Source organism: Crocodylus siamensis, chromosome 8, assembly GCF_052110815.1.
Source record: "Crocodylus siamensis isolate JL-2025a chromosome 8, ASM5211081v1, whole genome shotgun sequence".
Taxonomy (NCBI): Eukaryota; Metazoa; Chordata; order Crocodylia; family Crocodylidae; genus Crocodylus; species Crocodylus siamensis.
Window position 1 is genome coordinate 77,562,396 of NC_143402.1, and position 25,536 is coordinate 77,587,931.

The window sequence follows — 25,536 nt, forward strand, 5'->3', positions numbered from 1 at the left end:
GAGTTTTAGGTTGGATATTAGGAAAAACTTTCTATACGGAGGGTGATAAAGCATTGGAACAGGCTACCCAGAGAGGTGGTGGCAGCTCCATCCTTGGAGGTTTTTAAGATCTGGCTACACAAAGCCTTGGCTGGGATGAGATAGTTGGGCACAGTCCTGCTTGGAGCAGGGGGCTGGACTATATGTGACCTCCTGAGGTCCCTTCCCACCCAGATTTTCTAGGGTCAACCTGAGACTGCCTCTCAGGTGTGTGTTGCAGAGTGCAAGCAACTGTGCAGAGGAGCCCTACTCACCAAAATGCTTTCCAGGTGGAAAATCCAGCGCCGCGCAACGGGAGACTGACAGCAAGGCCTTCTGGGAAATTCTGGATTCCAATCCCAATGGCTAAGTTTCTGCAAAAAACCACACGACACCAAATGTGCACGTCGTATTGCATTCCTCCAGGATGGGGGAGGGCAGGCTGCCACAGCTGCCTTAAAAACAAATACAGTTATTAAATACGTCTCTCAAATGGAAGTGCATTCAGCCCTTGGGGACTCTTCCAATCATGCTAATACTTTGCACTTACGCAGCGAGCTTCATCTTGAAAGTGCTTTACATCAGTTAATCAACCTTAACCCCCTCCCTGGAAGCCAAGGAGATGCAGAGGAGAAGAAGAGCGGCTTGCTGGAGGGCCTTTCCAACTCACTCCCAAAACTGTGACCGTGGGGACAGGGGAGGGGGCTTCTTCAAGGGGCCTGGCAAAGCCAGGGCAACACACAGCACACCCTCCCCTTGGCTGGGATATGCGGCCACAAGGATTCGTGTGTCATGCGGACAAACTGGCAGGTCCCACCAAGATCAAATGACCCTCTGCTCCTCCATGTGAAGGTCCACGCCAGAGCCAGGCTGCGCTGGGGGCTTCAGACGGCTGCACTGCTGCAGACAAAGCATCCCGGGGGCTGGAAACACCAAGTGTGGTAGACCTTGGGGCTCCACAGCCCAGGTTTTCGGCCACGACTCCTGCATGCTCCTGCTGCTCGGCTCCCGGGCTCTGCCTGCTGACACCAAAGGGGCTCCCCACCATTCATCGGAGGCCGCCCTGCATTGCTGGCTCTCCAAAAGGAGCTGGTGTCCTCCTCTCTGAGGTGCCTCTGCCCTCACAGACAGGCCCATTAGATGATCTCCGGTTTCAGCCTGCTGTGATAGCCACCATCAGATAACGCCGGGGTTAATCCCTCTCATTTGCTATTAATCTCCCCTTTGTCTGCAGCGCTGTACAGTCACTCTGTTGTTGGCTTTTATCACCTCCTGCCTGGGGTGCAGAGCTGGAGGGTGCACTGGGAGGAAGGAAGCGTGCACTTCACCTACGGGCTTTAGACAGGGGGGGAATGGCTCCTGAGGGTGCTCAGGGCTACGTTCACGCACGACAGTGAACAGATCTTGGCGCCAGAGAAAGGGCAGTGCCCCCAGGGCTAACCCTGCATCCAACGTGGCTGCAGCCCAGCCTGTGCTGTGAGCAAAACCAGACACGGATAGATTAGGGACAGCCCCACCTCACCCCAGCCGTGCAGCCACGGGGGCGAGGGACTGCGCGCGTGCACCGAGCTGCCCGAAGAGTAGCACAGGGGGTGGAGAGCAAGCAGGAGAGGCCCACGGGTTGCACTTCATTTCATGCTCTAACCACCGCTTTTCCTCTCAGCAGCAGGGTTGCAAAGAGGCCTCACGTCGAAAGCAAGCTGGTTACAGGAATGGGTCCCCTACACCTGCTGTGAGCATCCCCTTCCAAGCTTTCATGGCACAGTGATGAGCAGGCTTGCGACCACGGATGCTAGCCATGCCTGGGCACGGTCAGCCAGGAGGGGTGGGAGGGTTGCTGGGAAGGAGAAGAGAGCATCCGGCATTCAAGTCATCTTTCCCGAGCAAGAAAAGACAACTGAATAATGAAGGGGCTGGGCAAACTCCAAAACCAGAAGAAGCACTGAGATGGCCTCATATCTCAGTTGTAGACATGATGTAGGCCTGTGACGCTGGTTTCTCAGGGCCTAAAAGTCACCTCTGAAAACCAAAATTGATGCAGGAGAGGCCTTGAGAGCTCTCAAACCAGGGACTTGAGGACTTAGTAGGAACGGCAGAGCAGCTGCTAAGACTTAACCCCCAGGCAAGGAGCCAAGTGAGCAGCACCCAGCCCCAGCACATCTCTTCTGACTCTGTCTCCTTAAGAAATGCCTTGCTCCCCTCAGCAATGCTGCAGGATCAGGGGCTCACGTGGAGGGAAAGAGAGCCGGCTCCAATGAAGGTGGTCTTTGGACTGAGCATCTGCATACCACTATCGCTGCAAACGCACGCTGCAAATTCACTATATAAGACCCCTGGCACAGCAGCTCCAGCGTGGCTGCTATAAAATGAGGGTCTGGCAGGTACAAGCGTGCTCTTCATTGCTTCCAGGTTGGAAAGGAGATTTTCATGCCCTTCCTGAGCTCTGTCACACAAGGTTTTCCCCAATGACCCTTAAAAGCATCACTTATTTCACTCTGAGTTTGACAAATGGGCTCACTCGGTGCTTATGGACATGAAGGGTTCAGAGCCCTGGAGGGCACCGTCCAGGAAAAGCTCACACCTCTGGGCTGGTTTGCAGGGCACCTCTTTCCCTGCCCAAACTCCGACACCGAACATAAATCCTCATCTGTGATGCTATGTCCCAGCAAGCATCCTGCAAGGATGACACTATTAGGATAAAAAACAGTGTTTGTAGCCCCCACAGCTCCCAAACGATTATTTGGGTTTTTAGGCATCACTGTAGGGACCAGTTCAAAGGAAAGGTTTGGAAGAGAAGAGTGAGCTGGTTTTGGGGAGGAGGCACTTATTGCACGATACCCATGGGAGAAGACAAGAAGCTGTTTGCACTGGTTAAAATGCTTCCCCCCACTCAGACAACACCCAAACTCCGATGGATGTCAAGGGTGCTGGATCTCTCCCGCGTGTAGAAAGCTTTGCACGACTCTGAAGTAGCCCAAAGTCAATGCCAATGCAACGGGCACACTGCCCCCCAAGTCCATGGCGCCAAGTCAGGGTGCACCCACACTACGGGAGCCCTGTCGGGTGGCAATCCTGGAGCAGGGAGCGCACACAAACCCTTCGCAAGACATCCCCAGGTCCACACTGCAATTCCAGCTCTGGCCCAGAGAGCCGGGACAGACCCAGCTGCCTCCCTGCCCCTAAAGGGACCCAAAACCTCCGCACAAAGCCAGTGCCGCTCCTTCACCAGGCGGATGAAAGCTCCCTTTGCTGCTTTAAACACTTGTTTCCTATTAGTAAAATAAGACTGGTGAGAAAAATCGCTCTGGGTTGTTTAAACTACTACCGTGGTTTACAGGGGAGAGAGAGAGAGAGGCGGGTTGGGGGGGGGCGGCTGTGGGTTTTCTTAACCAGGACAGACTATTACAATCAAAAACATTATTCAAGGGAGAAGAGGGGGGGAAAACATCCCTTTTAGAAAACAGTGGAGCTGCTGTCTGTGCTCTCGGTTGTTGTTTTTTTTCCTTCTTCCCTCGCCTTAGCACAAAGCAGCTATTACTAGCCCCGACCACAACAAATTAATGGGTGGGAGAGGGAAGTGTGAATGGAGGGGTCTGTCCGAAAAGAAACCGCAGGCGCTCTTCCCGCCCTCCCTCTACTCCCCATGGCCCCAGGGAGCGGGGCAAACCCCTCTGTGACCTCTCACCGCCAGCCGGGCTTAAAGCAAGGAGTCGGTGAGAAAGCCGGGATGGGAGCAGAGCAAAAGGCAGGAGACGAGGGGAAGGGAAAATGAAGGAAGGTGAACAATCTTGGGAGGGACCAGAGGGGTCCGGCTTACAGCCCACTCCCAAATGGGTCCTGAATCCACCCCCGTGCATATGCACTTTGGGGTCCACATAATAGCAGACCCCAAAGACGATTCAAGGTCCCAATGAGATGCCTGGCTAGGCTTGCAAAGCGGGGATAACGGGGCTAGCTCTCCTTCCTCCCCCTGCTTCCAGCCTCATCAGCAGTGGGGCCTTGTACTGGAAACGCCTTGTGCAAGGTGGGATCTCGTGGAGAGGAGGATCCATGCAGCCACGTGCCGGTGCTGCCCTGGAGGGATGCGTCAGGGCTCGGCAGCTTAGAGCGGAAAGACCTGCAGCTTCGGCGGATGGATGTGCGGCTAAGTCATCCTTAAATCATGGGATTGCTACCACCAATGCCAGCTTAATGCCATGTCCTCTCCTTCAGGCAGATAAAATAAAAAAGCAAGATCTGCCTCCACTTGCCAGGCAAATGCAGCAGGTCTGGGGGTGGTCAACTCTTCCCCCTCTCGGGCTACAGGAGCGCATCCCCTGCCCACAGCCGCTCCGGCTCATTTTATGGAGTCTGCAGTCTTTGGCTTTTATGGCCTCTACGACCTTGAGGTTTTCCCACAGACACTGCTTAGTGTCTCTCAAGGTGTAAATAATTGATTAACGAACCCACAGGGGTGCTGGGAACAAAAGGGACCTTCTCACTGAATTCGCAGCCAAGGATGGGTACCTCCCACGCGCTGCCCCCAGGTCACCTCCGTTTGTCCCCGAGGGCGTCTCTGCAGCTCTTTGGGTGCCAAGGCAAGGGAGATTTTACTCTGGCACCTGAACCGCAAACAACACTCTCTCTGCTTTATAAACTTCAGACACCTTTCAGGCTTGCTCCCTAGCTGGGCGAAGACGGTTTTGTGGGATGCAGCTGGGAGGAAAGCCACAGAATCGAATAAAGCTGCATTGTGCGTCAGGAAAACAAAGGGTTCCTTATTAAGGAACTAGGTGGAGGTTCTTGGAAGCCTTCCTCCCATTGCAGAGAGCACGCATTATAAAGCAGACGCGGAGCGGCCTACTCCTGCGGCAGCGGTGGAGCGTGCCTGCAGGGCTTAACCCTCGGACCAGGGCAGGAGCCAGCCTGGTGAAATGGGGAAGGCGGCGAAGTTGTTTAAACGGGGGGTGTTCGAATCAGACCCTGCGACGGCATTCGTGACGTGCACTCGGACAGGCCACTCGTCTCTGGCACCCCTGGATACGAGCACGCTCATCACTGCCGTGGGAAGGTGTCCTGAGCAGAGACAAGCACGCTCGTCACCAGGGATCCTGGTTTTCTCCGATTTTAAAAAATCCCCAATGTTCAGATTTGAAAAAAGTAACCCCAAATCTACATTTTTCCATGATTAAAATGAAACACCGCTATATGCATATCGTATTAGTGGTGTTTCATTTTAATCGTGGAAAATTTTGGATTTCAGCTTACCTTTTTTCATCCGAAAATTGGGGATTTTTTTTCATCAGAGAAAACCAGGATCCCACCAATGTGGGAAGGTGTCCTGAGCAGAGGTAGACCTGCTGGGGAGGTTCAGGACAGCTGGCTGCTGTTCCCAGGTTCATTTGGGCAAGTTGCTTTCTGCAGTGTCTAGCAGACGGAGGCACGATGAGGTTGAAACCATTAAGTTCTTTGGGGAGATGTCGTGCCTCAGTTTCCCCACCTGTAAAATCGGGATAACACTACCGACCTCCTCCTCAAACTGCTCCGGGGTGCCAGGGAAGCCACAAGAAGGGATATGTGGCTACCACACTAGTCCCTATGGCCTCTCCTCTGCACACGCAGCACGAGCCAGCTCTGTTCTCGCTCCTCTGCTTCTGCGGCAAGGTCACCCTCGCACGGACGCAGCGCTTCCCAGGCAGGAAGGGACCGAAGCGACAGACCCTGCCTGTCAAAGTCTCCATGGAGCAGCAAGGAGAGGAAAATGTGCCAGGCCGGTCCCCCATGCGCAGCTGGGCCTGCTCCCCTGCCCACCCCTTGGTAGGGCGCCATGCTGGGAGACGCCTAGCCCGCTTGCAGCAAAAGTTGGCATCTCTGCATATTTGCAAGGTCAAGGCACAGAAAGCCTCCTATAAGCCTAAACCCTTGTTTTCAAGGGCCCATTCTTTTAAGAACTGATTAGGAAAGTAGGCTACATATTCTTAACAAGCCCCTTTTCACTACGGCTTTCAGTTCCCTCCAGTGTATAATGTGCATGTGTATTCTTGCATGGCAGGCCCTTACATACTGTTTTGATTGTTATCGTCTTGCCATGAAAGGGCCGATTGTTTTGGGTTCCCAAGATTACATCATGGCTTCCCACTCCGGCTGCCTGTCGAGGTGTTTGATCGGAGCTCGCAGGTGGGAAGGAGCTCGGCGCTAACCACAGGGCCTTGAGCACTTCCCCATACCTGCCCTACCTGTTAAATACAGCTGCCTTAGCACGCAAAGCCCTGCTGCTTCTTTATTGTAGCCTCTCACGCAAGGCACGGAGAGGAAGGGGGGGTGGGGAGGAAGGGAGAAACCCTGCACGGAAAAAGAGGTGAACAACGCCTTCACGGCCCGGTCTGACCCAGGAGACGTTTCTGGCGACTCGAAAGCCAGCTCACGCTGGAGGGACCGAGCCAGCTCAACGCATGGGCACGGGCATGTCATCGGCTCAATTTAGACACACTCTGATTTTGAAAGGCAGGATCTGGGGGGTGTGGGGGGGAATGAAGAAAGAAGGAAAAGTTAGGCCACCAAGTTTGACCCTCAGTGAACTATCCTTTGCAATTACAAATCTAGCGGAGGGAAGGTGACGGAGCCCTCCTCTGAGCAGTATGATCGCTGGTCTTGTACAGAGAGAAATGGAAATACCGAGGGGAACGAAGGGAAATGCATGAAGTAACCCAACTGGACCAGAAACACAAGAGCTGCAAAGCCAATCCTGGGGTCTAAACGCTCAGGCAGGTTCCTTCAGGGGACATGGGTCTTGAGAGTCCCGTCCTTGAGCCATGCATCCATCCGCAGAAGTAGCAGGTCTTGGCCAACGAGCCCTGAGACATCCCTCCTGCGCAGCACCGGCATGTGGCCAGGGAGCTGCTATGTGGATCCTCTTCTCCACAATATCCCACTGCACACAAGGTGTTTCTACTCTAAGGCCCCCCATAAAGCACGGCTGGTGAGGCTGGAAGCAGAGGAGGAAGGCGAGCTTGCACCGTCACCCCCCTTGCAGGCCATGCCCTTAGCCGCCATGTGCAGAAAACGAAGAAACATCTCGTTGGGATCTTGAATCATCCCACTGGGACCTGCTAAGAACAGATGTAGACAGCAGAAAAGCTAATTGAGGACCGGTAAAGAGGACAGGTGGCAGAATATACCCCGGTGTCTTTGCTGCCGGAGGCTCTCAAACTACCACTGCGGTGACAAGCGGGTGGGACTTCAATAGCAAGAAATGCAAGTCAGGTGGGAACTGGCCTTGCTCTGAAGCAGACTGTCGAAAATAAACATGCAAACCGTGAAGCACCCCACTTGCTTGAGAGGAAGGACCCAAGAGGAAGGACAGAGCAACTGAAAGGTGACAATTTACACCCAAAAAATGAATAAAAGGAAGAACGCACAATTTGCCGGGGGAACTGCCTGCCACTAGATGCTGCTGAGGTCGAGAGTTTGGTAGGATTAGGAAACGGATCAGACGCTTGTTTGACGTGCAGCCTCCAGAAGCTTAACAGGAAATGCTGGAGAGCAAAGCCATGGTAGAGAGAAACTCACCTGCTTCAGGGCTCAAGCCAACCTCTTCTCATCAGGCCCTGGGAGAAAAGCCGTCACGCTCGCAGGCTGCCCCGGGCCACCTTCTGCGGGGTGCGTCGCACCTCCCCATCAAAGACCTGGTACCAACCACTGCTGCGGAGAGGATGTTGGGCTGCTGGACTCACTGTCCGAGCCAGCCTACCAGTTCTTGTGCCATCCACTATATAATATCTCTTCCCCTCCAATTGCTTGTACTCGATGATTAAGTCACCTTGGAATTGCTTCTTGGCAAAACCCAGACCAACCTTCCAGTTCAGGTTGAGCACTGAAAAGCACTTGGCCTTGCCATTACCTATAAAACACCTGGAACATCTGGTCCCTCTATAAACAACCAAATCCTAAGTAACTTAATGAGAGCTCTCTAGTTTCCTCCGAGATACCATCCCAGACTACTCATATTGGCAGCTGCACAGTTGCAAAGTCCCCCTATTCACAACACATAACGATAGGAGGAAAAGATTTAGACTCCCCAGTGCAGCTGGAAAGTATCAAAGACATTCCTGGAGTGGGAGCTGTTTTAATCATCCGAGGGTACGTTACAGGGGCTGTGTTTAGGGATGGCTCCTGGGGCTTCCCGCTACGTTTTGTCAGGTTTCTTGTGGATTCTCACTGCGGGGTTGCGCCTGTATCAAACGCTTAAAAGCAGGTTCAGGTTTATTGCTGCCCGATTGTGGATCACAGGGTAGCCCTGTGTTGCATTCGAGTGCAAAGTGCCCCTACCCTGAAAAATTTGCAGCCTAAGAGAAAGTCAGATGATGGATGGATGAGGAAAGCCTGAGCAGAGACTTGCCTCAAGCAGGGCAGGGGTGGGAACTGGAGACAAAATGCAGGTTTCCCAATATGAAGAGTCTCTTCAGAAACTGCCAGGGCTTTCAAGTGGTCATTTAGCCCACCCTCTGCTTAAGGCAGGAGCATCTGTGTCTAAAACATCTCACCCAAGTCATGGTGAGCCTCATTACAGGCTTCCAAGCAGGGAGACTGCACCACCTGTCCAGGTATCCGTCCCCGTACTCAGTCACCTTCTCTTCCTAATGGCCAGCCTCAATCCACTGAAGTCCATCACTCCTTGTCCTTCCCCGTGCCACCACAGAGAAGAGTCTGTTAGCTTCTTTCTTAGCCCCCCTCCCCATGTTAAATCATTTGAATCTGCAGCCAGCCCTTGACAGCTGGCTGCATGGTCCTTGTCACATCTGCCTCTCTGGCCTTTGGCCAGCGTTAAATACATGCAGCATGGATCTCCATATCGTACGGCCTTCAAATTATAGGCAACTTCACCCTCCACTCATCCCGAAGGCACGTAAACCAAGTTCAAAGCCATAAACCGTCCCTCGTCCCCCAGCTCTGACATGAGCTTTACCTAGAGAACCAAACCTCCCTGCACTTGTACAAAAGCAGAACGAATGCAAAGCTAAGTGACTGCAGCTGTTAATCCCACAAGTGGCAACCACGGACAGGGATTTATTGGCCAAACACCTTGGTCTCCAAAATAAACCTCCTGGTGCATTAATATGCAAGTATGCATTGCTAAAAGGAACCAAATACTTACCAGTATAGCTTATTCTACGTTGCAGTTTTCCATGCAGGTTCCCTCCTAAAAGCTGAGAAGGGGGGAGAGAGGAGTCATCGTGGGTCCCTGCTGTATCCACACGTGCAGATCCACATGTGGTCGGGTGCAGGGAGCAAGATGGCATTTCAACTTCCCTGGGCAGGGAGGTGTTATCTCCCGGCCCTGTTCAGAGGCAGCTCTGCAGTCTCACAGCACAATGCTCCAAAGCCGCCTGGATCCATGTCCCAACATCCTGCTGCCTCGCTGGTTTGCACACAGTTACAGGAGGCACTTCTACAGTTAGCTTCTCCTAGGTTTGTGCATTTGAACCTTTGGGTATTTTTTTTAGCACTTTAAGTTTTCCCCTATTAATGAACAGCAACGTAAAGCAGGATTTTAGAGCCAGATCCTACACTGTAAAGAGGAGCTTTGCCATGGGGGGCATGGGATCAAGGCCGTAACTCAAGGAAACCCTCCAAGGGACATGCATTTCCCAAGTCACTGGTTTGCAACCGTCACCCGTCAGCAGGACCCAGCAGATCCATCATCATAGCTGAGCACTAGTCTGGGAGCCAGGAACCAAACACTAATCCCAGCTCTGCCAAGGACCTGCTGCAATTTTGGACAAGATTTTCATGGCCAAATTTCCCATGACCTTACCGACAGCTGTGGCTGCTCTTCGCATCTGAAATGTCAGCCTCAACGAGTCGCCGGCTTTTCCACCTCCTCTTTTTGGTATGGGTGCAATACAGACCCGTCTCTCAAGTGTCTTAGAAGGGCAGGCTTAACATGCAGGGGGGGGGTGTGTGTGTGTGTGTGTGTGTGAGTGCGCGTGCGTGCGTGCGTGTGTGTGAGTGTGCGTGCATGTGTGCGCGTGTGTGTGTGAGTGCGCATGCGTGTGCACGCGCAAGTGTTATTTTTAGCTTGCTTCTCAGTTCTAACGAGCTGGAATTTCCCTCTCCCCAACCTGAGCTTTGCTTTAGGTTTTGCACCAGGCTTCTGCCATTATAAAGATGCCTTTGTTAGCTCCCCATGAATGTTCAGCGTCTCTCTTTTCCCCCCTTCCCGCTTCCATTTAAATAAAAAGAAAATAAAAAAGACCCGTTTCCCATTGCATCTCTGGTGGTCGCTGCATCACCCTGTTCGGCCCGCAGGCTGCAGCAACCCAAGGCTCTTCAAGAAAAGAATTACTCAGCTATTATCGCAGGGACTTAATTGGCTCCAAGAAAATGCCCTGGGTGGCGTTCCCAGCCAGCCTGGTGTGAAGGAGTCAATCAGATATTATAAGAGATTGCGTCGGCTCCTCCCTCCCTGTTTGCAAACAGCAGATTGGCTATGGGGATGCAGATGTTACAGGATGGCTCAGCACTGCTAGTGCAAAAGTAAGCTAGCCAAGGATGCAGTCCCTTGCCCGCATGGCTGAGCTCCTGCTAGGAGAGGCAGGGCTCTCCAGAGCTCAGGTGTCCCACAGTGCTAAAGGCCCGTTCTTCATGACCTACCAGAGAGGCAGATAGGGAGCAGGGCATACACGTTTCCAGCCGGTGCATCACTGCAGCAGGACGATGCAAGAGGAGGTTCTCTGTAGGGCATGTACTGCAAAATGGCTCTTGTCCTCACGGCAGAAGAGGACTCCTTCCTAGAGAGAGCCGCTGATGCAGGAGCCTTTGGATGATGCCAATGCACCCACCCATCTTGCGGCTTTTGCCCTGCATCTCCCCCTACACCGCAAGGCTGGGCACAGCGGTGGAGAGGATCCAAAGAGGAAGTAAGATCTGCCAGGAGAGCCCAAAACCTTACACCCAGCCCTAAGGGAAACTTCCATGGCTGGACTGCTAAAAAAACACAGCTGGAGCCTGCTGAGATTTCCCACCAAGCAGTCACGACAATCCCCGAAGTGCTGGGCAAACTACAAGCAAAAAAGAACGACCGCACGTGAATGAATCTGAACCCATGAATAACCCAAAAGCGGCACATGCCACCAGCCCCCCCGCAACATGACCGTGCACGGTGAATGCACGACCGCAGCTGAACTGCAGCCCCTTCCCATGCAACGAGAACTAAATCTGGAACAGGACTGGCCCCGTCTTCACACGTGCAGTTCAGCTAATGAGCTGCTGGTGGATATTACCAGCGGCACCTTGCAAAGGCAAGAGCAAGTTGGAAATCTCTGCTGGATCCACACTGATGGAGGGCTTGCTTCAAGGCAGAGCGGATAGGAAGAGTGACATCTCGGAGCGGGCAGGGAGTTCAAACAAGCCTGGTTGCAGCTAGCTAGAAGTATAGTGGGGAGCACGCTCTAGCAACCAGTCGAGGCAGTTTTGGCTTTAGCATTTGGCACGTCCTGCGAGAAGGATACAGACAGCATCAGGCAGGTTCCCTAAGGTGCAACTGGTCCCCAGTTGTGATAACTCTGCGCAATCAAGGCCTCCGGTAGCCTACGAGGGAAGGAGTGGTTTCCTCCCCTGGAGCCGTGGGGCGTGAAATCCAGAGGCCGCACAACCCATGAGCTCGCTGTCAAACCCTGATGTTGGCTGAGAGCAGGCGATAAGCAAAAGCGATGCCCATTGTTTGGGGCCGACGGACAGTAATTGTTTTGTTACGGCCGGCTCATATCTACGGCCGTATCACGCAGAGGGGTCCTGCCGGGCAGCAGCTATTTGTTCCGCTGGGGTTTTATCAAGCTTTATTCTTATCTGCCCTGTTATTTATATAACTGTTTGATTTATGAGTCACGCTTATGCACGAGGTAAAAGTTCAGATCTCCCTGATCTGAGCAGCACAAAGAAATGGTTCATGAGCTACACGCATTCCCCTCCTCTTCGCGCGCTCGGTCCTCCTCCGTGCGCTGACCTCCGCGGGGAACCGGCGGGGCCACCTGACGCTTTCTCCAGCTTCTAGATAGGACTGCTTGCAAAAGGAGGTCTGTTTGGCCTGCGGTGCGGGGGAGCCAGCTGGTACCAGTGAAATCCCGAGGCTGGCACTAGGAAACTTGTGTGCTGAGAATCAGACAAGCTGACAGCAGTTCCATCTTTTGGATGAGACATAAAACAGTTACTGTTCCCCTTGCACTCAAAATGTGAGATTAAAGCCCCATGCCCTGGACCAATTCCAGCGTGCACAATTGCATTCTGTCTACCCCGAAAAGCCTTAGGTGGTTCCCACTGGAGACAGCATTAGTCATTTCCTATTCCATACGTCATTGCAATGGTGCTGGGCACCGTCAAATAGGGGCTGAGTTCCCCTTTAGAAGTAGCTGCATCTTTTTACATATATAATTACACACGCAGACACAAACATACACGGGCAAACACGGGGAAACGAACTGCAATCAATCATTTATTCAACTGATTGCTCTTCTTTCCGTGCTTTATGGGAAGCAACTCACAAAATGATTTTTGGAACATTTTTTTTTTCCTACTTCACAAACAGCTCACTGGACACATGGGCTATTTTCCATTTGAGCAGTGTGCGTGCACACACATGCATGTGTCTCAAGGCACATTTCTATTCTGCATTTGGACGAATAGACCTCAGAGGCTTCCAGCACGACTGCTCGCAGCAATGGGTTTCCAATGCTCTCTGCAAATATTCTCTCTTAGCTTGTCACAAAAGATGATGGCAGGGAAGGGGAATGCCATCAAATCCATCTCCTGGCACAGACGCCTGTCCAGCCTCAGCTTCCAGACCTCCAGTGAAGGAGACAGCTGTCATTTCCCTAAATGTGCCCTCTAGGAAATATGGAGGGAAGGGATACAAAAGGGAGCTGAAACAGGGGAGTGCATGAGTTTTCAAACATGACCACACATGCCTTTGAAACTGGCCTGCGAGATGGGATGAAATTCATCCCTGGGCAGAGAACGCAGCATCCCTGCCCGATCCGGGGATTTCAGTGGGGCACAAGCCCTTCTCTGGCATGCTCCTCGGCGTGAATTGCCCTCCTACATGCAAACTCCCCAGGAGTTTCTCTTAGGGTTACTCTTTAGTAATCTCTTTAGGGTTACTTTGAAAATCCCAACCTGAGCTTAGGGAAAGCACTAAGCTAACAGAGCGCAGGGAGCTATACTGCACAGCTCCCGGGAGGTGGGGTTGGGAGGGTCTCGCGAGCCTTTTCCGTCTTGGATGGCGATGGTTTCATACACATGTATCTGGTGCACTTTTTAAAAGAGCAGGTCCGGCTTACAGGAAAGGTTAACCCCTCACAAGCAGCTGAGAGACAAAATGCTCTTTTCAAAGGGAACAACTTGCCCATTCTTTCTGCCCGGGGGCTTGTTTCAGCCAGTAAAACACCCGACCGCAGCCAGGAAGGGATAAAAGTGATAAAAAAAAGAAAAGAAAAGAAAAGCCGAGACGACCTGATAAAGAAGCGTGACGGGTCCCGTTTTTGCAACTGCTGCTGTGTTGGCAGGACCCAAGGCAAGTTGTTGGAGACACTAAATTAAGAGCAGTATCTGCAAAGAAAAAGGGGAAATGACTGACCCTGCCCAAGTCAGTGAGGGCTCTTTGCAATGGATGGACAATGTTATATTATGTGCTTAATGCTTTCAAGATGTCCAGCTGTCTCAATTGCTTGGGACTGACTTCTCCAGTCTTTCAGGAAGCCAGTCCCTTTCATTGCACCAGGCAGAAGAAGAGGATGGTTTTGTGGGCTGCTCCTGCCACAGCCACTTTGGTCCCCTATGCCTCCACTTCTAAAGACCCAAAGAGATGGAAGCTCAAAAGTTGTAAACCTTTAAACATGAAGCCCACAAGCTCCTGGAAGAGATCGGGGATGTTGAACCAAACCTATGGGCAGCAACGGAGCGGGTCGACCACTAGACCAGGTCAGACCTATTCCTGCAGCATTTTATACCAACACCGAACGGGTCCCACGTTGAGCACAATCTTGACAGAAAAGTGTGGGTCAAGCTGAACAGCTTGAGATTTGAATACAGATGCTTCAAAAGATGAGCAACTTGCACAATCCCTTGTGTGAACGCAAGGTCCAACCAGCAGTACAGCACTTACTTAATCAAACATTGCAATCTTTACAAATGCCCAGATAGGGCCGATGCCATCCGCATAACGCCTGGCTCAGCAAAGCCTTGGCTGGGATGCTGTAGTTGGGGGTGGTCCTGCTTGGAGCAGGGGACTGGACTTGAGGCAACCTCCTGAGGTCCCTCCAACCCTACCTCTCTATGTTTGTGAGAAATAATACCAGACAGAGGCTCATGGATCTGGAAGTTAATATGATGCCATACAAAAGACAGAGAGAGAGAGACAGTTTCCCCATTGATAAAAATGAGATAATCCCTTCCCCAAATCTCATGGGGTACAGCATGACCAAACTCATGAATGACCGCCCACTTCTCCAATACTATACCGACCATGCCATACTCAAAGCTTATCTGTGAAGATAAAAAAAATCCTTGCAAGTGGCTTCAGAGGTGCATGGAGGAATTCTGCATCAAGCCAAAAGACACCACTTTTGCGCTGCATGTTATCTGAAAACTCAATCACAGGCAGGATATAAAAGCAGAACAAGCCATGAAAAGGTCCTGGCGTAGAACAGGGAATGGAAACCTGGGTCCCAGCACAAGGAGCTCAAAAGTATTCACGTTTACCCCAGAGAAGGCTGAGAGGTGACTCGATCGCTGTTTGCCGATACCCGGTGTGGGATGACGCTTCTCGTAGCAGATGGCTCATGAACCACACAGAGAAAGACCAGAGTTTTTCCTAACAGATGCGCTGGGGGTAGAAGAAAAGCTTGGGAGTTGTTGCAGTAATTGCTCAACGAGATCTCTGGCCTCTGTTATGACAGAGGTCAAATCAGATGCTCATAACTGTCCTAGTTGCCCTGAAAAGCCACACACTGCTGATGAAGGGCCACGCTGCCGTGACTCACGTGCCAAAGTCCTAGGAAAAAATGTGCTCGGCATGTGATCTTTTTGCCTGCCTCCCTCTTCTACAGTTTCAATATTTTGCTTCACTCTAATCAGAAAGAACAAATTACTAGGCAAGCTGTAGCATAAAACCACAAGAGACACTATTCATTGGGACTCAAGAGTGACAACACTTGCAGCAGTTGTCTGGGTGCGTATGTACATACCCATCAATCAGACATGCACCGATGTACAGTGTATAGTACAGAGCTGAACGCTGAAGAGAGATGCCAGGAAAACACAGGTGACCGTAAAATTACAAAGGACTATTATGCAAAGGGCCAGCACTGCACGCTGTATGGGTCGGGTTTTTTTTAACGTGTTTATATTCTTTGGTATTCAACGTCTGGCTTCTCAAATTGCACACCCTTGTTCTTAAGCCCTACAAAACAACTTCCTAGGGATGGCAAAGCCTTTCAGAGCACGTACTTGACTTAAATGCATGTAAAACTAATCATCCTCTTCCCCAAGTTTGGTGCTTAGCATTTGGGTGAGCAAAGCCATGGCGTTCGTGCTGGGAACCCAGCTACTACGGTTCCTCGGTCCGATGACCTGTTCATCTCTTTCTTGCCTCCAAATGTCACAGGAGTTTACAAGGATCTGGTTTGTGCTGAGGTGTTCCCCCTCTGTGGGAAGTGGGAGCACGTGCTGCCCTGACGTTTGGGAACAATTAAGCGATAAAGTCCTCAGAAGTCTCTTGGGGAGTTGGTCCAGATGGAGAGGGTCGGATGCTTTACCCATGCCAGCTTCCGCGCATGCAGTCGGAGGCAGTTGTAAAGCCCTGGGGAATATCCATTTAATGAGTTCGCTAGCCCCCGCATTCGGCGTAGTGTGAGAAGAGAGAAAAGTGTACCAGCTGTACCTGACACAGGTGAGGCAGAAGACACGTGCCATGAATTTCAGTGCCACGGGCTGGCGGCAAGAGCAGAGGAAGAGCAGGTAAGAGCCGGAGATGGTGCTGGCTATCTGACCTCAGATAAAACATCTACCCATGTCTGCAAAACAGGAGAGCTGCCCGCTTCCCATGACAGATCATTTGCAATCAGAGGAAGGCAAGAAGTGCCCATACCAGCAGTAACCCTTGTCTGATTTCTACCGAAAAATGGGAAAGATAGAGAAAACCTCTTCTCCCACCGCATTTCATGGACGGGCAAGCAGTGGTCCTACCCCCGCTGAAATGGAGGCAGGTTTTGTCAACCAAGGATGCCGTGAAACCCTCCTAAAAGACTCCATGGAGGCCGTTGCCCAATCTCGGACAGACTCAGCCAAGAATGACTTGAAATCCTGACAGCAGCAACCGCTTGGGACCAGCCTGTCATCCTACCAAGGCACGAGGGCTTTAAATACAGTATGACGTGCCACAAAGAGAGGGGATTGTTCTGGGTAATTCAGCCCTTCTGCTGAATTGGCTGCAACCTATTTCAATGATTACCAGCCCGTTCTTTGAAACCGGCTGATGTGTTTTTACCTCCACTTGTCTTCTTGCCTTTTGGACAAAGACAAGCAAGTGGCCTGGGGGTGTGAATCAGGACATTTGCACCAGCAAGCGAGCAAGCCGCGGCCCCTGCCCCAGGCCCACGTCACCGACTCTCTCCTGTCCGACCTGGCTGCCTTTCCCAGCTATGTGCTTTGCTAAAGAGTGAGTTTTAAACAGGAGGAGGAGGAAGGGGACTAGCAATAAAACAAGCAGCGCCCACCTTGAGATTTTGGGCCCAATCCATGTCTGCCCCAGTGCCCATTTTCATTAATTTTGCTTGGCTTACCTGGAAGGAAAGACTAAGTGGCTTCTCCCTGCAATGCAGATGGGATCTTCAGAAAGTGAAAATAATTCCAGTCCTCATAGTACCACTGCACTGGTACCCACACGTGGGTTGCATGTGGCTCGCAGGCCAAAATAAGGAAGATGACTTTTTCTCACTGCCGCCACTGCGGGGTGGACTCAGTCTATATTTTGGAGCGAGCTTCTGGTTAGACGACCCTTGCTGGTCCAGGTGCTGCCACCAGAGAGGAAACAACTTGCAGCAAAGACAAATGGGACAGGAGCCGGGGGGGGAAAGAGGATGCTTTTTGTTCTTGGAGCCTACGTTAGACACAACTGATCAACCAAGGAACACGACGTGGCTAATACAAGTCGCACCTTCCTCAATGAAGAGCTAAACGGAGGGTACATGTTGGGGGCTGGAAGACAGCTGCTTTTTAACTCTCCCTTCAACAGCGTCTGAACAAAAATGAATACCACGGGACAGACTGTAGGATGAAAACAAGGGACCTTGTGTTTTCAACCTGCTTGGACTGCTCATTCTGCAGGGCTGGGGCTTGGACGTTTTCTTCGTCTAACCTGGAAGGTGCCTTGCTACATCTGTGAAGCCGAAAACCTCAGCAAGGATCGAAACAGGTAGAGGCAGGGCTAGGGGAGGGCAAATTTAGGTGGGAACAAAAGCATCTGGCACCTGGACTTCCAGCTCTTTTGTACACTGAAAGCTGTACCCCCCAGTGTGTGCAAGGGCTGCATGCAGAAGGGAACTGGAGACGCAGCGGGGGCTGCCAGCCAGGAGAAGCCGGGCACTCGTTCCTCCTCCTCAAGGGCCTTTGGAAATCAAACTGAAAACTAAGCAGCAGCGGACCCAGCCCTGCCACCTCCCGTCTGGTCCGGAGGGCCGCGCGGGGCGTGCTCCCGCCACCCCGCCTTCTGCCAGCGCTCCCAAACTCGCCCCACCGCCTGCTTCTTCCATCCCCGGCGGCTCCACATATCTGCTGGTGCACTGCAATGCAGAACTGCTTCAGCCAGAGCAATGGGACGATAAGGACTGCATTTATTTTCACTTCCTAAAATCCCATCTGCATTGCAGGGAGAAGCCACTTAGTCTTTCCTTCCAGATAAGCCAAGGGCCTGGCCATATTCATCCACTCGAGTGAGGGCCAAAAATGTTTAATTAGGGGGTACCTTGAGGACATTTTCGAGGACGCTCCGTTGAGACCCTGCAAGCTCCGTTTTGAACGGCGGAGGCCTGCAGAACTGCCCACCCAAATTTACATTTTTAATAGAAGCTGCATGTTAATATTGGCACGGCCGCACATGAAGAACAGTTCAATGATGCGGCCGCCTTGATGGTGGGTAGGTCTAGTGCTGGAGGGAGTTTAAAGCATTATGAAAGGTTATTAAAATATTTTATTTGAAAAAAAAATACACATCTGAAGTGGGTGGTCTGAAAGCAGAGCTGGGATTATGGCCCATCTATAAAGTTTCCCAATAATACCTGCCAATTAATGTTTATGGCTGAGTACAAAAAAAAAATACGCTAACCCTCTCCCCCTTTGTACATCTCTTCAAATCATAAACACATTTCACATAACAAAATTAATGAAAATGTCATGGCAACCTCAGACTGAATAATGAGCTAAGTTTCTTTTTTTTTTTTAACTTGTGACCTACAATTCCACGACCGCTTCCCCTTTCTGCTTTTATAATTGCTGGAAGGCCTTCCAGGAAATATGGTTACCATTCAATCTTGGAATTTAATATGCACAGGATTTTATCCCTGATTGGATGTCAAGCAGCTGGAATGGTATTTTGGGGTTGTGGATGGTAACACGCCCTGCCCTCAAACCGAGCGTGCCAAGACCACTTTAAGAAACCCGGAGAGCTTGGACTTGTAAGGCTCTTACGTGCAAGGAAGACTCGGAAAACAAACTTATCGGGTTCATTTTGAGGGTCAGCGAGATGCTCTCAATTTACAGCCGCGTTGCAGAGATCACGATTCCAGACCGAGGGAGCAAGTGAACGGAGAGTACTGTGACTACTGCTGGGAAATTAAAGGCAAGTTAAAGAAGATGAGTTTCACTTAATAAAAGACACTATTCTTCTCCCAACACTGGATGAAAATAGCCTGAATGGGAATCAAAGCTCAATAAAATTTATATACACACACGAATATATATATATATATATATATATATATATATTCTCTCTCTCTCATATATATATATTCTATATATATTCTGTGTGTCTGTGTGTGTGTGTGTGTGTGTGTGTGTGTGTGTGTAATATATATATAATTTTCTCTTAACCATCTGAAATAACATTTGGATTTAGCTAAGCTCTGGGCCATATGGCCACCTGTGACTGAACCAAAGGACCCATTGATGGAGTCAGCTGAACTAACAGAGACAGCTCAGTTGGGCCCCTCCAGCCCTCCCCATCAACATCTACCTGAAAGCATCCAAGTCTCTGGAGAGCAACTCTCGCTCCGGGAGGCAAGAAGGGGCAGTTATAACAACTTCCGTGCACAAATTGCCCCCCCGGCCCTACCAACTCCCCACCACCAAGCCAGGGTCTGAACCTCCTCCAGGACCAACGTTGGCCATTGATGCTACGCTTTTCTTGCGTGACCTTAAAAGCCGCCCGAGCGCTGCTGCATTTAGCTCCTGAGCAAATTCTCCCAAGCGCGAACGAGCGGCAGAGCGTTTGCTCGCGCGGGCCTCGGAGAGCGAGGCGGTCGTGCCCGCGTGGGTTACGGCTGCTGAAACACAGGCCCAGATTTGGTGTCAAGCTCTGGCCCCCTCCCTCCATCCACGGGAAGGCCAGGCCACCCCGGAGTCTTCCTCAGCTCCCAAAGACCCCTCCCTCGCTGCTGCTCTCAGTAGCAGGGCTCCCCGCTTCTTTAGCTCTCTCAGCCCCGTGGCAGTGGTTTTAAGCTTCAGTGACCAATGACCCCAGCAAAACCCAAAGCCACAATTCACCCCGGGAAGGGTAGAGGCGGTGGCATGCATCGGGGTGGCTGCCTCTCCCCGAGCTCCTCAATGCCAAACTCTTGGGGCTCTAAAAACCAGAGCAAAACCCCACAGCGTAAGCCCAGTTTCCTCCCCTGCTCAAAACGCGGCGAGGAGGGAATGCGGGAGAGACTCCCGCAGCCTCCGCTGCGCAAGCCCTGAAACCTGGAACCAGACAATTTACTAACAGATGTAGCTATAAAAGGCCCTATTATCACATCTTGTACAGCAACAATGTCTTCATTCAAATGGTGTCCCCTCCTCGGAGAGTTTATTTTTAAACCACGCCGCTAAAGAGAGGAACAGACCACTCTCGCTGCAAAGACCAAATCCCTCGCTCAAAGTCAGCCTTGTTTAGTATTATCTCGATCAGATAAACACGGATAATGGCTTCGATCTCTCTCTCTCTCTCACTTTCTTCCTCCTTCTTTCTCTTTTTCCTTTTCTTGCTCTTTCTCCTCTTTCCATTTCTTTCTTTCTCGTTCTCTTTTTCTCGTTCTTTCTTTTTCCCTTCTTCCTCTTTCTTTTTTTTTCCCTTTTTTCCCCTCTTTCTTCCTTTCTCATTCAATGCAAGTAGGAACTGAGCTGGCGCGCTCCGGAGATCAAAGCGGGGACAGAGCCGCAGCACACGCGATGGGAGTCTCGAGCCCCTCGGATGGCCGGGAGGCAACCAGGGAGCGCGAAGCCAAAGAGGAGGCCGAGGTCCAGACCATCCACCCCCGGGCTGCAGTCCAAACCCAGGTCGTGAGAGGTAGCTCGCCCTGCTATTCTGAAGGCAGGGCAGGGTGACAACTGGTCCCTGGCTGGTAACTTCACCCTCCAGTCCTTCCTCCCCGGCCCCGAGCAGTCCCGACCCGCTTGCCTGTGACCTACCCCAGCGAGGAGGCCAGGCCTGGAGAGCACAGCAGCCGCGAAAGCAGGACCGAAGCAGGAGCTGAGCCTGAACAAACCCGACTCCAATCCCATTCTCAACGGTAAAAAGGAGGGGAGAAGGGATGGAGGCACCCACGGGGCCCTGGAGAGGAAGGACCCCTCTGCAAGTGACACTCTTCCTGCCTCTCTTGCTCCCAGCGCCTTACAAAGGAAGGGCTCACATCCCTTCTCCCTAGGGACTCAGCATCGGCCACGCGGCTTTGAATGACACCGTGCCGCAGCGTGGAGAAGAGACTTAGTCACAGCCTGTGTGGGAATCGCTCAGGAGATGAAAAGCCAGTGCCAGGAAGAGCTGGAGACCTCCCAAACCAACCACCCCGCTCGCATGCAGAGAGGGCAGAGGAGCAACTTGGGCACGCTCCCCTCTTCCATGGAGGAGCACAGCAGGGGTCCCCAAACGCACGGGTACCCTTCGCCCCACCGCCGAGCGGTCTGCCGGTTGCTGCTTCGTCCAACGCCTGCAGCCATCGTTGCACAGCGGTCAGCCCACCACGAACCAGCAACCCTCCTCGTGACAGCGAGAACAGGGATGGCTGCGGGGGACTGAACAGAGAGGACGACCTGGGATTGCCATTAAGCACCGAGTGCCAGTTAGGAAGGTGACTCGTGCGCGGTGCTCAGCAGAGCGACCGTTGTCCCTCGGGCACCTGACGTAGGACAGCCACTTTGTTTGCACGTTAGCTCTCTTCTGCATTTCCTCCTCTCTCGCCAGGGCTTTTGAAAGCGTGCATCCTGGAGACGCTGCACGGCACTGTGGGCAGGAGAGTGGATTTTGCAGGCAAAGCAAAAAAGAAATAGCAGGGGACAGCGAGCACAGCAGGACTGTAGTGGAAAGGCTCTTTCCCCACCTAGGACTTGCTGATGCCCAGCGTTAAGTCTTCCTCTTCAGAGCAGTGCTGCAGAAGTCAGGCTCACCTGTCTGGGTGGGCATGCCCCGACCACTCCAGACCCAGCCTATGAAAAGAGGATGGCCCACAAACCATGCAGTTTAAATGTCCAGAAGGAAGAGAAACTATTCAGGAAGTGAGGTGCAGAGGCCAGCGGACTAGTAAAAATTGGCTTCTAGGTCTTTGCAAAATCAAATCCTAGATGCCCAAAGGCGTCCTGAATGGCAAAGGCAGCAAATCCCATTTCGTGCGCTGTGTCACAAGTGTGCACACATGCACGCACACCCACATATGCACTTGTGACGTAAAGCTACTAAACTGAAACAAGTACAAATCATTTCCCCCAGAGGCAAGTCAGCGATGTTTCACGAATACTGCAAAATAATCCACAAAAAAAGCTTCCTCCATCTGGACACCTGAATAAGAGGAAGGAGATCTAGCGTGAGAGTGAAGGAAAGGCAGCGAGTGTGAGAGAAAGGAGGAGGAGAGCCTATTTCCACAGACGGGGGAGAGCAAATGCAAACACCTAGCGCAGGATTTGCAGCCAGCAGCTGATGGAGCTGTGCTCCGCTAACTCGGGAGGTCTCTCCTCTCTCCACGCAGCAATAAATAAAGGCTGTAGAGTTGAGCCGATTCCAGGACCGTCCCTGGAACAAATGCCAACGCTCACACAAAAGAAAATGAAGTCACGGTTTCCCCAACATGACTTCACCCTGCACAAACATCCCCTCCAGAGTTCCCACAGTCCCTAACAACTGGAAATCCACCCAGCGAACTTGTCCGCCTTCCCACCACCTGTCTGGCCCTGCAAGCACCGCCGGGATGAGAAATCAGGGCAGGCTGGCACGTCCTCACTGCCTGTCAGTCGTCTCTGCAACCGTCCCAGATGCACAAAGGAGGGCCGATTCCCTTGGCTTGCCACAAAATCGCTGCCAGCTCAGCTCAGCTGGGCGACGCGCTCACCAACAAGAAAGAAAATCCTGCCATAGCTTCCAGGAATAGATGGGCTCCCTTTCTCATTATGAAGGCAGCTGCCAGCCACAGCTTCGGAGACGCCAGATGTAATAACCCAGTCCATCAGGCCCTCCTCCAGCGTCGCCGTGAGCTGAGCGAGACCGGGGGAGGCTCCGGTCAAGGTCTGCAACACCAGCAGGTAGAGACTGAGTCTTCGTGTTGGGCAGAGACACTGTAGAGGAGCCCCGATATCACACGCGTGCCTCTTTGCTGAAAGACCCTCTCAAAGGTGCCTCAACGTGAGCGGGCAAAACTAGAAGCCCCTGTTTGAAAGCTCCTTGGTTCTTGCTTTTGAACGTCTCCGCTCTCTTGAGTTTCTCCACCTTCAATGGCACGAGATGGTTCCTAACCAGAAGCCCGGGTTTCAAAAATGAACAAGGATGCTTGGCCCGCAAAAAAGTGTCAGACCAGGACCATGTGTTACATGCCAAGTTTATCATTTGGAAACTGCTAGATGCTGCAGTGCTCCAAGAAACCTCTGCAATTCAAATCAAGTTTAGGGCACTTCTCCTTGGAGGAAGCATCCCCAAATGGGAAAAGCTCAAGAAAATATGCCCCAAAGTAAAGCTGAAATGATCAAAGCCTTTTTTTTCTTTTTGCAAAAAATCTAGTTGGTCTAATAAAAGATGTCACCTCTACCACGAGTCCCGATTCCTGAAATGATCACGGCATTCATAAAACTGCAGTACAAGGAGGGGCATGGACTGTCCTTTGCATGGCAAAGCAGCTTTCCTCGCAGGCCAAATGGTCGGCTGTCGTCGGAAAACAGCCCCCAAACCGAATGCTAACCAGTCGCCTAAACAGAGACTTTCGTAAGTACGAGATTATGTGAACAGGCACGAGCGAAAGACCACCCTGCCCTCCGGAGCCTGGCAATGGATGCGATCAGTGTGGCGAGGCCAGGGGAAAATGTTCAAGGCATCCGTCGCTGCCAAGAACTTCTGAGGAGCCACTTTTTCGGCTGGAAGCTGGCCTGACAGCAACTGCATAACTGAAAGGCTTTCCCGTCCGTCAGGGGGGCTATGAATATACGTCACTCCGGCCTGGGCTCCCTCGCGCCGCTCATCGGCAGAACACGACCATGTTCTTGCAGGAAGAGAAGCATCCATCCATCATGTCGATTAACCACTGTGTTTTAAAGCAGCAAACCCGAGCAGCCTGGTGCATCAGGGAAGGGACGGGGCAGCAGCTAATTAGCATTGCAAAGAAAATAGGAAGCGGGCCCTTGATGGCTACCAGAGGCCTGGTTTACACTGGGGAAGTCCTAACTGGCTTGAAACCGTTGTGGGACCTGAATGCATTGGGCTGAACCAGCTGCAAAGCTACCATATATTCACAGGGCCCAAAAACGTGTGCTCTGGTCCAGAGCTGGGGATCAGAAGAGAAAGCCTTTGATCCCTACCCGTGCTTGCATTGCGTTTGCATGCCGGAAGTATCCCAAAGACCTCAGCCTTCACTTCCCAGCATCGTGTGCTTCAGTCCTCAGTGGTTATGGCTGGCTTTGCTCTGTTGCAGAGCCCGTGTTGTCCACACCCGGGTTCACACCGGTTTATTTGGGCTACAGCGGCCAGGCTTTGCTTCGTTCCACATGAACAATACAAGCACGGAGAAGAAACATTTTATTGCTCCTAAAAGCATCCCACAGCTTTGAAGCCAGTTCAGCAAGCGCAGGGCAGGGCAGGGCCGCACAAGCCTCCCACTGCGTTGCAAACCACTTTGCATTTTTGAGCGTGGACCAAGCATTAGGAGACAACGTGAGATCTTCCGGTACTCGTGGGTGATTTTGCAAGTGGCTGGACATGTTGCAATGTTTGTTTTCTTACCGACTTAATTATTCATGCCGCCTTCATCCACTTTCCTGTAACAATTTTTCTTGGATATGGGATTAGCCAAAGACTCCATGGTCCATTTGGCAAGGCTGAGCATTTGCGCAAGTAGGGCAAAAGGCTAAAATGCTAGAAAGAAGTTGCTACGCCAGACTTCAGGTTCTGGTAATCCTCTGACAGATATTGCACTTGGTGGAAACATGCTCACCACACGGATTTTGAAGCAGTGCTGTCTTTGCTACGGGTCTAGAGCAGGGGCTGGAAAACTCTTTAACCGAGTCGGCAAAGATCCTAAGGAAGAGATCCAACTTGAGAGGAACAAGCAAAGGGAGAAAACCGGCACAATGCATTTTTGCACATATTGGTAAACAGATCTCCTGCGCGTGAACCATTTGTCAGCTTGCCCTGTCTTGTTTTTCAGACGCACTTCGATTTCCAGCCGCCCCACTCCCCTTTTCTAATGACCAAGTTGTAGCTGAATGTCTGTTTACAGTCACAACTGCTTTCTTCAGGACAAAGGGCAAGTGAGGAGGATTTTGCTGAGAGGTGTGTCCCTGCTGATCGGCTCTGCTACCTCGCCAGGTTAAGTGAAGGGCACCATCGCCACGTAGCCGAGACGGCATTTCGAAGGAGGAACAGCGGTTCCCGACCCCGACAAAGGGAAAACTTCCACAAAGAAGGCAGATGATCTCTTTGAAGGAATCAAAACTCTTTTTCATAGTTTAGTTGCATAGTTGTTAGGGGGCCGACAGGACCTTACAGATCATCGGGTCCAGCCCCCAACTCGTGGTAGAGGTGATAGATTTTTTGCAAAAAAAAAAAAAAAAATTCCTTATCTGCAAGCTTTCAGGCACAGGGACCCTTCTTCAGGCATAGGAGAAAAGATTGTAAAAAGTTCTCCTGGGTAGAAATGAAAGTTCATATTTGAACTCTCTGGAGGGCACTCCTACCAGTTACTGCATGACGCAGACGCTCAACATGGATATTGCAGCAGACCCAGGTTTATCCCCCAACCTAGTTATCAAGAGGTGATCTTG

General features: G+C 51.7%; 1 protein-coding gene across 3 annotated transcripts in view; it reads right to left on the minus strand.

The window, feature by feature from the left end:
- Positions 1-25,536, minus strand: part of SLC39A11 (solute carrier family 39 member 11) — a 319,790-nt gene that overhangs the window by 111,981 nt on the left and 182,273 nt on the right. For all 3 annotated transcript variants that reach the window (XM_090061273.1, XM_090061271.1, XM_090061272.1), the window contains exon 9: positions 294-392. In XM_090061273.1, coding sequence (XP_089917399.1) covers positions 294-392 — 99 coding nt within the window. The remainder of the gene's footprint in view (positions 1-293; positions 393-25,536) is intronic.